Here is a 10917-nt window from a genome sequence, read left to right on the forward strand (position 1 = left end):
TCTTTCCCGCTGTGTCTGTGAGGCACCCGGAGACATGGGACAAGGGCAGTTCACTTCCCAGCTCCTCTGGTCTCTCCCCGGTCAGCACAGGCCGGAAGTCTTGACACCTGCTCTGCATTTCTCAAAACCCTCCCACCACGGGTGCTGTGTCCTCCGGGCCAGGCGGCCAGCGGGTGGTTCCACTTTAGAATCTCATTCTTAGAGTCCGGCTCCAACCGTTGAAGGACAAGTTTCCCGGAAGCAAGCCCGAGGCAGGGATTCCTGAGTAATGGGTTCATTCCTGAACACGTTCAGGAAGCAGGACAGAGCAGGTGTGCCGATTAGAACGCTGCTATCGCCGGCTTCCAACTCACCCTTCCAGACCCTACCTGGTGATCGCTTTACCAGCCGATCCCTGTTAGCTTTGGCCCACAGGAGGCAGAGACTGAAAGGCTGGAGGAGGAGGAAGGAGTCCCTGCTTCCTGTTTTCTGTTCCCGCCACCACCACCCGTTCTATCCAGGCAGCAACGGTTCATCCCAGGAATAACAACTGAATCGAGTTTGACATTTCCGCACACTCACAGAAGCAGCCTCGTCACGGCTCATTAGAGACTCCGGCACAAGCTGCCTGAGGTCCACGGGACCCTCCTCCGAACTCAGAGACACCCATCCCAGCTGAGAGGCACTCTTTCTCCAACATCTGCTTTTCAGCTCCTTAAGGCCCTCTCCAAGCTTCGATTTTTAATAATCCCAACCTCTTCCCTTGCCCGCCCCCCCCCCCCAGCCCTATAGGTGGTAACTGCTTTCGGCCTTCTTTACTGCCCCATTAGCAACTCTTTGTATCTAGTGAATCATCGTTCATTCAATCACGGTTCATTAAAATAACAGATGGCTTTTCTTTTCTCCCCCAGGTTCGTTGAGATATCATTGACAAAAACCGTGTATACTGAAGGTGTTTGATGTGATAGTTTGATATATGTATACATTGTGAAATGATTACCATAATCAACACAGGGTAATCGTGACTGAACACATGCATCATCTCACAAGGTCACTGTGTGTGTGTGTGTGTGTGTGTGGTCAGAACACTGAAGATCCACTCCCTTAGCAAATTTCAAGCATACGATACAGTATTAACTATCATCGCCATGCTGTATATGAGATCCCCTCACCCTATTGGTCTTACAATGGGAAGTTTGTGCCCTTTTACCAACCTTCCCTCTTTCTCCCCAACACCCACGGATGGGTTTTCTGACTGCTGCCTGGACCCTGATGTGGTAATGAATTTGGGCTCAAATGCCACTGAGCTCCTTGCCAACGGGAAAGGGGTTGCTGGTAATCCACGGCACGTGGTGGCATCGAGATCGAGCCGCACGCCACCTGGTCGGTTGTGATGGCGTGCTGACCAAAGCATCGCCCTGAAGGACCCTGCGGCTGCCGTCCTATACTGTCGTGGCAGTAAAGGTGATTCTGAGGATAGTGGCATGAAAGGGGTTCTTCTGGGGGCGCTGGTTGGCTCACTGAAAGAAAATGACAAAACCAGACCTTTCAACCTTCAGCCCAAATCGTCTCTTACAGCTGCAGGGCTTATACGGCTAAAGATCAAACACATAGGTAAACGGTGCACGTTGCAGAATGACAATGGAAGTTGGGTTCCCAGCCTCGGGACATCTATTGTGTGAAAGAAATGGCGACGGTGATGCAGAAGTGGAGCCCAAGGCATGGAGACCTCTGGGGGGTGGGGGGTGGGGGGTCTCGAAAGCCCCCAGCCACTTGGAGCTTCCTTGCCAGCAAAATCAGCCTGGAATCTGCGGAGAGTAGCCTTCCTGCGCTTGAACGTGCTGTCTTCATCTCAGCTGGAGCGGCGGTCTCGCAAGGGGAGGCCACGCCTCCGCCAAGCCCACGCCCACCACCCTTGCGAGCCGTGCCCCATAACCGCAGTCAGACCAGCACGCTGTGGGCGGTGAGGACAAGAGCTGACCCGGGAGGAAATCCCTTAGACACCAAAAGAATTGGCAGTGGTGTTCCTGTATGCCAGCAGAAACCCAGGGGATCTGTGTGGGAATGAAGCTAAGGGTGTTGGAGCGAGCAGGATGAGATCCGACTTGGCTTTGCGGCTGGTGAATTTATTGACCTGGGGGGGGGGCACTTCCCAGAAAGTCCGTATTTAACACGTTACCCTGTGCGGCTGACTGTGGCTCTCTTAGGTTTCTTGGTTGGTTGGCTCAGCGTTGAGCTGCGTGGTAGCCTATGTTTAAGGAGACACGTGTGAGAACTTCATCATCAAGCAGAGAAAGGAAGCCAAAGACAGGGAGACGGCAGTGCTGGCGGGATGTGTCACACACGACGGGCACAGCCGCCCCCCGCCCCCGAGCGCCCGGAGAACATTCCTCTCAGTGAGGCATTGAGAAATGTCAGCGAGAGAAGCGGGAAGCAGCAGCACCCTTGGATAGCTCTGTGGTCCCCATTCTCTTCAGGTCGCCCACGATGATAGGAGACAGGCACTGAGATGAGGTCCTTGACTCCAGTGGGGACAACGGGGCCCTGGATGTTTGGGAAAGTGGAAGAAGCAAGGCCGAAGCTGGATGAACAGAAGAGTCTCGTTCGTGGTTTCTAAAGGCAAAAGAGAACTGTATTTTTTATGTGTTTATAAAGCTCCAGTGGTCATCCTTTCTACGGGCACGTGGAATAGGAGGCTGATTTTACTCTGCTTCCTGTCGCGAAGTTTGGGAGATTCTTACCTCGGGATGAAGACAGAGATTGCATGGATTAAAAGGAGAGAAAACTTCATTTTTATCTTTTTTTTAAATGTTTGCTTATTTTTGGAGATAGAGACAGAGCATGAGCAAGGGAGGGGCAGAGAGAGGGAGACACAGGATCCGAAGCAGGTTCCAAGCTGTCACCACAAAGCCCAATGCGGGGCTTGAACTCATGAACCGTGAGATCATGACCTGAGCCAACGTCCAACACTTAACTGACTGAGCCACCCAGGGGCCCCAAGAGAGAAAGCTTTATTATGGTCTATTTCAAGCATGCACTAAAGCAGAGAAATAGTATAATGTGTCCTGCCCCTCAGTTTAAGCCATTGTCAATTCACAGATAGGCTTGTTTCGTCTACACCTCCATCCAACTCATTATTTTTCCCTAGCTTTATTGAGATATAATTGACAAATAACAATGAAATATATTGAAGGTGTACAATGTGATTGTGAAATATTTACCAATTATTTACCAATACATTTGTGAAATATTTACCACTGTGAAGTCAACACATCCATCCGTTCATAGTTACTTTTCCTGTGTGCGTGGTGACAAGGCTCCAGATCTCTCACAGCAACTTTCAGGTATGCAGAACATATTATTAACCATAATCAGCACTCGGTCCGCTGTTTTAAAGCACAACAGTTGTCATATAATTTAATCTCTAAATGATTGGATCTGTTTATAAAAGATAAGAACTCTTAAAAATATATGAAACCACAATAAAATTAATACACCTGGGAAAACGAACAATTATTCCTTTATATTACGAGAAAAGGATGCTAGAATGGATGGTTATTTGAAACATTTGAACGACGCAAGTATTCTTTTGTGAAAGCTGGAAACGCGCACCCCTTATTAGAAAATAGAGTTGCAGTGAATTGTCAGTAGCTTAGGTCTGCGTCTGGAAAAACTCCAGGAGCTTGCTTCCTCCACTAGGGAATTGATTCGGTTTTTTCTTTGGCAGAGGTCTAAAACTTAACCCCTCGTACCCCGGGTGGGACTCGAACCCACAATCCCTGGCTTAGGAGGCCAATGCCTTATCCATTAGGCCACCGGGGCCGGCAGCAGATGCCTCGTAATGGTCCTAGACCAGTCTCTCGGTCACCTCCCCGTGGTTCCCACAAATGACGCACAGCCTCCCCGCTCCGTCCCGGCCTCCGTCCTGCCCCTCAGCACCCGCATTCACCCGGCGCTCACCCGCTCCTGAGCGTCCTGGGACCCCGGAGGGACCGCGCACGCGCAGATGGAGCCTAAAGAACCGGGGCCACAGGTTGTCAGCTCAGCTCTTTGGCCTACGGTGTGATCCTCGCTTAGGGTGCGAGAAGCCTGGGCGTCAAAGCCTGGGCGAGCCCTTTCCTTCTCCTTGCGGGAGAATCCGGGCTCGTTGGTAACTATCGATTAGCAAGAAGGAGCTGGCTATGCAAAACGTCGGAGAGGAGAGGACGGGGGTGCCAGCCGGGAGAGTGGGAAAAGCGCCGTCCCTGTCCTTGTCCTCCTCCCTACACTGGCCCGCAGACAAGAGGTATTACCTGGACTCAGGTCTCCGCGGTTTTAACAGAGCTCAGTGGCCTCCCTAGTGGCCCCGTATCTGACCGGCTGGCTGTGCCCGTGAGGATGAGAGCCCAGCGTTAGCTTTCCCACCAGAGGATGGGTGTTCTTTCTCACCTCCAAAATGTTGGTCCTAATGAAGCTTCAAACCACCGAAGCACCACAAACACGGTAACACCCCACATGACCCCAGGGTACCTGCGCGCACCTTCCGGAATGTGGGCTCCGGCTGCCACTGCCCCAGCGGTCACCAGGTGGGAGGAGGTCAAGTCACCTAGGTGAGCTGGCTTAGCCAGAATCCTTTGGCAAGAACACGGTTCCTCAAGTGGAGACATTTTTTCCCCAGGTAAAATGATAACCCAACCCTGGGCATATTGTTTATATTTAAACGTTTAAATATACATCCACACTAGTCATTTAAGGGTACACTATCATTGCAAGAAATCCAAATAAGCTATTAGATTTTTAAAACATTTTATTCTGTTAAAAATGTGTATATAACGCTATAGCCAATTTAGCCATTTTTAAGCGTACAATTGAATTCAGTGGCATCAGTTACATGCACAATATCATCCAACCGTCACCAGAATTTCCAAAACTTTTTTTTAATCACGATAATCTATTATAGTTTGGAACGCACTTGTCTCCTGAGTCCTTGGAACAATTCCCGCGCCCCCCGCGCCCCCCGCGCCCCCCGCGCCCAAAGGTCCAACCTCTCATCTGTTACAGCTCTGGTCCTCAGGACTGTATTCGTGCAGCCAGTCCCTAGTGGGCCCCGGGACTCGCGGCCGGTGGCTTCAGGTTCCGGCCACCGGTGGGCCTCGCAGCTCCTCGGGGGCGCGGGCGTGCGGACCAGGCGCTGCCTCCTGAGCTCCGCCCTTGCAGGCGCGCGGCGGCCGCCGAGGTGCCGGAGGGCGGGGCAGCGGGCGGGGCACCGCCCAGGCGACCTAGGGTTTCGCGGAGGGCGCAGTCCCGGCCGAGGGAAAAGGCAAAGCGGAGGGAGAAAAACAAGCTGCGCAGCGACCACGAAGGGACTCGAACCCTCAATCTTCTGATCCGGAATCAGACGCCTTATCCATTAGGCCACGCGGCCCCGCCGGTGGCGCTCCCACCGCGTTTCTCATAAAGCTGATTCAGGCGCCTGCGTGTGGTACCGTAATACGCATGCTCCTACTGGCAAGGAGCTCCGCCCCCTCGGGCTCTATGTGGGCGGAGCCGGGGCCCGGCGCCGAGAGGAGCCCAGGCGGCTCCGCGAGAACCGCCCTCCCTGACTTGTGCTTACGAGTTCGAGCCCCGGTGAGGCCGCGCAGGCCCTTCCTGCCCTAACAGGCGCCTTTGGAGCTCTTCCCCCGCGTGGCCCCGAAGCGCGTTGAGTCGGGAGCTGCCCAGCGCTCCCCAGGCCCTGTTTTCCCTCATTCACAGTACCGATCCACCTGCAGGGCTCGGTCCAGAGTGTCATGGCTCCAGACTAGACTCTGACCGCGTCTCCCGCATTTCCGCGGCCCCGGCGCGGGGCGCCGCCGGGGTGCGGGAGCTGAGACCGCGACGTGGGCCCCGGCTGCCCCTGCTCGGAACATCCAGCCCAGCCTGGCCCGTGCTGGGCTCCTCAGGCCCTCCGCCCGCAGGAAGGAGGGCCCAGCCTGGCTCCCGGGAGCACAGATGCACCCTTACTGGGTGCCGAGCACCCTGCCTGCAGTCTCCCGCTGCCCCGCCTCCCCGCGAGCGGACGCATTCTCGGTCTTGCACAGACGCCGGCCGAGCCCCCCCCCCCGGGCTGTCGCCCCACTGACAGATGAGGAACGGGGGGCCGCGGGTGGAGTCGGCGGCGGCGCCGGGCTGTGGCTCCCACCGGCCGCACCCCCGGGGCAGCGGCGCGCGGTCAGGCCTGCAGGCAGAGCCGGCGCCTCAACGAGCTGCGGATCTCCAGGCAGGCCTTGCGGCGCTCCGGGCAGTCGGGACCCAGCACCTCCAGTTGACACACCCGCCGGTTGACCTGCGAGGCCCACGCCAGTCAGACCCAGCCACGCTCCACTTGGCCTCAATCTGAGGGGCTTCAGGGGGCGCCCGGGGGGTTCAGCCGGTTGAGCGTCTGACTCTGGTTTCCCCTCTGGTCGTGATCTCACGGGTCCTGAGATGGACCCTGCGTGGGGCTCTGCGCTCACAGCTCGGACCCTGCTTGGGATTCTCTCTCCCTCTCTCTCTGCCCCTCCCCCGCTCGCTACTCTCTCTCTCAAAATAAATACATAAACATGAACATTTTTTTTTTTTTAACCTGAGGGGCTTCAGTTCCCTGCAGGTAGTGAAATTATTCAAACAAGCCAATCAGCTCCTCCTGCAGGAAGCAGGGGCACCCCCCCCCCCCCCATAAAGCCTGCGGCCCACAGCCCCTGCAGGTTCACTCTGCGTCTAACTGCAACTCCCAGGGGCCCCGCGTGACAGGCGGGTTCTCCCCCCCCCCCCCCCCCCCCCCCCCCGTCTCCTCCACGGCGGAAAGGGAGTGTATGTGGCTAATAACTGCCGTCCATCTCGCCCCCCGCCAGCGCCCAGCACCGAGGGGCGAGTGTGGCTCACGGACAGAGTTAAGAGATGGCGAGAAGGATGAACCCAGCCCCCCTCCCCAGGGCTCTGCCTCTCCCCCGACACACCTCAGTCAGCAGCTCCAGAACTTCTCTCCCAGGGTCAGCTCTGAAGACCTCCACCAGCGTCTGGATAAAGTCTGAGCCTGTCTCATCCCGATAGGCTACACAGCCTAGGCCAGAAGACCAGGGTCAGAGTGTCAGACTCGGGACAGGACCGCGGCCTTCCAATCCCCAGGGGCTCTTTGTTGGGGGAAAAGGGGGGGGGGTGGCAAAGAGACAGGACCCCAGGGGTCTGGCAAGGGGATGGTGCAAAGAGCAGGAACTTCTTGCTTCTGGAACAACTTGTCGCTTGATATTTGTGGACTGAATACACAATTGCATTGAACGTGGAACACATATTCACTGTGAACCTACCACCTTCTGGGCACCGGGCAGAGGCCTCACGGAACCTGCAACCCTCTGTACAGTCAGCTCTCAATATACGCTCACCATCATTACTATTATTATAAATAATAGACATGGGAGGAAGATGGCCTAACTGAAAAGGGGCTAGTGCCCCTGTGCCCCAACTGCCACGCCCTGGCTGTCCCTCAAGCCACTCCAGATGTCCAGCCAGGATGCAGGGCCCCGTGTAACAGGGCTTCTTGATGACCCGTCCCCTTACCCTCGGCAGCTGCGTAGACCGTCAGGATGTCTGCTTGGTCAGAGCTCCCTGCAGTGGGGAAGGGAGAGCTGCCTGCAAGAAAGACCAGCATTTACCCAGCACCCTGGGACTCTACCAGCCCCGGGGCTGCCCCCTCAGTCCGGCTCAAGGACACCCAGGGCAGTGGAATGAACACAGGGCGGAAAAGGCAAATCAGAACTGCAGTCTAAAAACAACCAAACAAAACCTCAAAGCTCAGCCCCATCACGTATCGGCTCTGTGACCTTAGAAGAGCTATTTCACCTTCCTGACTCCGAGGTTGTTTCGAGGCTCAAGCAGGGGAAGAAGCCCTCGATTTTCAAAGGCCCTTGCAGTTTAGGAAGGTTTTCCTTCCCAACCTCTTGGCAAAGCCAAGAGGATGCTGGGGGCGGCAGGCCCCCAGCTCAGAGCCCTGGAAATGCAGGCCAGAGAGGCCACCCAGTAGCCCCCCGCCAAGCCCAGCCTCCAGAAGGAAGGCACGCCCACCTTGGGCATCAGCATAGATCTGGAGGACATCGGCATGCGAGGGGGTGGTGGGTGATGCCCGCAGCCAGCGCCGGAACCAAGGGAGACCTGCGGGGCCCACACCGGCGTCCCTATGCCCTGGAAGAGGAGGGGACACACAGGCCCTTTCACTGAGCAGACACCTGGGGGGGTCTCCAGGGGCCCATAGCCCACCCCCCAGAACTCCAGGGCAGCCCCATGAGACTAGAAAATCCAGAGCAGTGAACAACGAGAGCTGAGGGTGAAGTGCTCAAGTTGGTAGACTTGACTTCTAGGAGAGGCCCGGAGAGACCCAGAGATGGGACAGGTAAAGCACCAGCGCTCAGGCTTCCTGAAGAAGGTGGACAGCAAGTCCTGGGTCGCCGAGGGCTGGGTGTGGGAAGCTAGGACGGGAGGAGGCAGGTGGGGGGTAGGACCCCACTCACCCCCACGGCAAGCCTGAAGCAGAAAGACCTTGGGGCAGCCGCACAGGGCCCTGCAGCGGCTCAGCTCCTGCACCAGGGCCTCTGGCCGTACCTCCCGCCCGTCGGCCCCCAGCAGCTGTCCCTGTGGCCCCCCGTGGGCCATCAGGGCCACAAGGGCACAGCTCACTGGGGCCCTGTGGGCGTCTAGGCACTGCCGGAACTGGGCCAGCTCCTCCTGGAAGGCCTGGGGTGGGGACGAGATTGAGGCCTGGGCCAGGGCCATTGCCTCCCCAATACCTGGTGGCCCTCCGGGGAGGCTTCTCCAGCCCCCGCCCACCCTACTTACCACCTCCTGCCCACCTCAGGCCACAGCGGAAGTTCTCTTTCTAACCCCCCACTGCAACACAAGGCATGGCCCAACTGGAGGTGACGTGTGGCTCTAGCCTCTTACAGCTGGGCCTTTGGCCCCAACGGGGAAGCTGCTCCAGAAAGTTAAGACGCGTGAGGGGCAATGAGCTGACGGGTGTCAGGGAAGGAACCCGAGACCCTCCCAGGAAAAGCTCGAGGGTGCAGCTGGGGCCTGGAGCAGAGGAGTAGAGGGTCAGCCAGTGTGGGAGGCTGCTGGAGTCCTGGGGTTGGGGGCGCCCTTCCTTTAGGGCACCACCACACCTCACCTGGGCCGTGGGGTCTGTCCTTAGCGTGGTCTTGAAGCTCAGGGCCTGGCACAGGGCCCCCAGCGCCTCCACATCGTGCTGGGCCCCGGGCCGGCCGTGGATCACGGACAGGAGGAGGGCGGCCCTGGTCCCGGACAGGTCATACCGAGCGGTGGGGCTGGGTTCTGGCTACGGACAAGCACAGGAGCGTTCGGCGTGGTCTGCGGGCTTCCCAGCTCCTCACCTCCCCCACCTCAAGTCTCCCGGAGCCTCTCTCCCACTCGCAACTGCTGCCACCTGGTTCACCCCACGCCGTCCCCCTCACCTCGGGCCCCCAGGGCTCCACGTCGCCCAGGCACAGTGCGCCCCGCAAGGAGCTCCGAAGGACTGGACAGTAGGTGGCCTCGGACTCTTCAGCTGTCCTGCAGAAGACCTGGGGGCGGGGGTGAGGCCAGAGAACGCCTCAGGGGGCTGCTCCACGGGGGCACGGTTCCGGGAGGGAACAGGACGCTGGCTTCAGGGAACAGCTTGGCCGGCTCGCGGCTCCTGCAGTCTCTTTGGGGTCCCCTACCAGAATTAAGGGAGGAAAAGACAGACGAAAGAAGGGGAGGGCACAAAGGGGAGGTCCTAGTTGAGGTTCAACATCGGGGGCGTCCTCAAGTGGAGAGCGGCCGTGCCATCCACGGCACCACTCCCCGCCCAGAGATGGGTGCTCCCTAGAGCAGGTTGGAGCCTGTCTGGGAAGGCTCACCGTGGGGGGTACCACGTGGCGAGGGTGCCAGGCAGGGGAAAGCTGTGGGGCAGAGCCAGGGGCCACCCCTCACCTCCAGGGTCACCCAGCGGCTACCCAACTGCCCAGGGAGACCTTTGGGCCTTGAGCCCAGACCAGACCTGGATCATTCCCAACTCTGGCCTCCAGGGACCCCCAGTCTGACAGGACAGTCGCTGCGCGAGTGTGAACAGGGGTGGGCAGAAGTGCAAGCCAACTGATCTGTCTAACAGGCTCAGGACAGGACAGCAGAGCCAGGGGAAGTGACTGGCACGGCCCCCCTCCCAGGGACTCCCCCCCCTCCCCCGACCTGGGCCCCGACCTCGGTCAGCAGCTGCAGCAGAGACCAGTGAGGAAAGTGGCCACACAGCTCGCTCAAGCCAGTGAGGAAGGCTCCGGGCTGGGGGGCAGCTGGGTGGAGGAACAGCACGTTGGCCAGAAAGGTGGGTCTCGGCCCCCCTGCCCTCCCCCACCTCTGCTTTGCGCTGTCCCGCTGCCAGGGTCCCTGCCCAGCCCACTCACCCCCAGGAGCACTTGAGAGCAGAAGGAAAACTTTGGGGCGGCCCCAGAGGGCCCCACAGCGGCTCAGCTCCCGGACCAGCTGCTGGGGCTGCTTCAGCTGCCCCCTGGGGGCCACCAAGGCCACTAAGGCACAGCCCACAGGGCCCCCGAGGGCATCCAGCTGCTCCCGGAAAGCGGCCAGCTCCCCAAGGAAGCCCTAGGGCAAGAGCAAAGGCCGGGCCTGAGTCCAGGGAGGCCCAGCAGCAGGGGTGGTGGTGGCGTTGGGGTGGGCGTGGAGGCGGGAGGCAGGTGAGGACTCACCTGGACAGAGGCCTCCCTCCTCTGGCAGCTCTCAAAGCCCAGGGTCCGGAACACGCCCTCCAGGACAGCGACTATAGAGGCTGACACCTCAGGGCTGCTGAGGGTCAGGGCCACCCTTGGGCCCCGCATGCTGTACTTCCCCTGGGGAGGCAAGGCCAGAGTTGCACCGGGGTGGGGCTCCGCTGAGAGCCGGGAACAGGCTAGGCCAGGCAGC

The 10917-nt window shown here is 58.6% G+C and overlaps 1 protein-coding gene and 2 non-coding genes across 3 annotated transcripts; all 3 read right to left on the reverse strand.

Moving 5' to 3' along the window:
- Positions 1-3728: 3728 nt before the first annotated feature.
- TRNAR-CCU lies at positions 3729-3801 on the reverse strand. Its single transcript has one exon. It is a non-coding gene; the product is annotated as a tRNA-Arg (tRNA).
- Positions 3802-5310: 1509 nt separating this feature from the next.
- TRNAR-CCG lies at positions 5311-5383 on the reverse strand. Its single transcript has one exon. It is a non-coding gene; the product is annotated as a tRNA-Arg (tRNA).
- Positions 5384-6058: 675 nt separating this feature from the next.
- Positions 6059-10557, reverse strand: LOC122209902 (putative caspase-16). Its single transcript, XM_042922203.1, has 8 exons — positions 10404-10557; positions 10204-10292; positions 9438-9679; positions 8481-9301; positions 8038-8154; positions 7534-7605; positions 6936-7039; positions 6059-6283 (listed from the first exon to the last, which is right to left on the reverse strand). The coding sequence occupies exons 4-8, from the start codon at positions 8740-8742 to the stop codon at positions 6170-6172; spliced, it is 669 nt and encodes a 222-aa protein (XP_042778137.1). The 5' UTR covers positions 8743-9301; positions 9438-9679; positions 10204-10292; positions 10404-10557; the 3' UTR covers positions 6059-6169.
- Positions 10558-10917: the final 360 nt, after the last annotated feature.

This window comes from Panthera leo, chromosome E3 (genome assembly GCF_018350215.1).
Source record: "Panthera leo isolate Ple1 chromosome E3, P.leo_Ple1_pat1.1, whole genome shotgun sequence".
NCBI classification, from domain to species: Eukaryota; Metazoa; Chordata; class Mammalia; order Carnivora; family Felidae; genus Panthera; species Panthera leo.

Bases quoted from the DNA above. Each gene is read 5' to 3' on its own strand.
- LOC122209902 (XM_042922203.1), bottom strand. From the start codon at position 8,742: ATGGCCCTGGCCCAGGCCTCAATCTCGTCCCCACCCCAGGCCTTCCAG. The intron at 8,155-8,480 runs GTGAGTGGGGTC...CTCCTCTTCCAG, and splicing joins GCTTCAGGCTTGCCGTGGGG to GGCATAGGGACGCCGGTGTG. The intron at 6,284-6,935 runs GTGTGTCGGGGG...TGGGCCTCGCAG, and splicing joins TTCTGGAGCTGCTGACTGAG to GTCAACCGGCGGGTGTGTCA.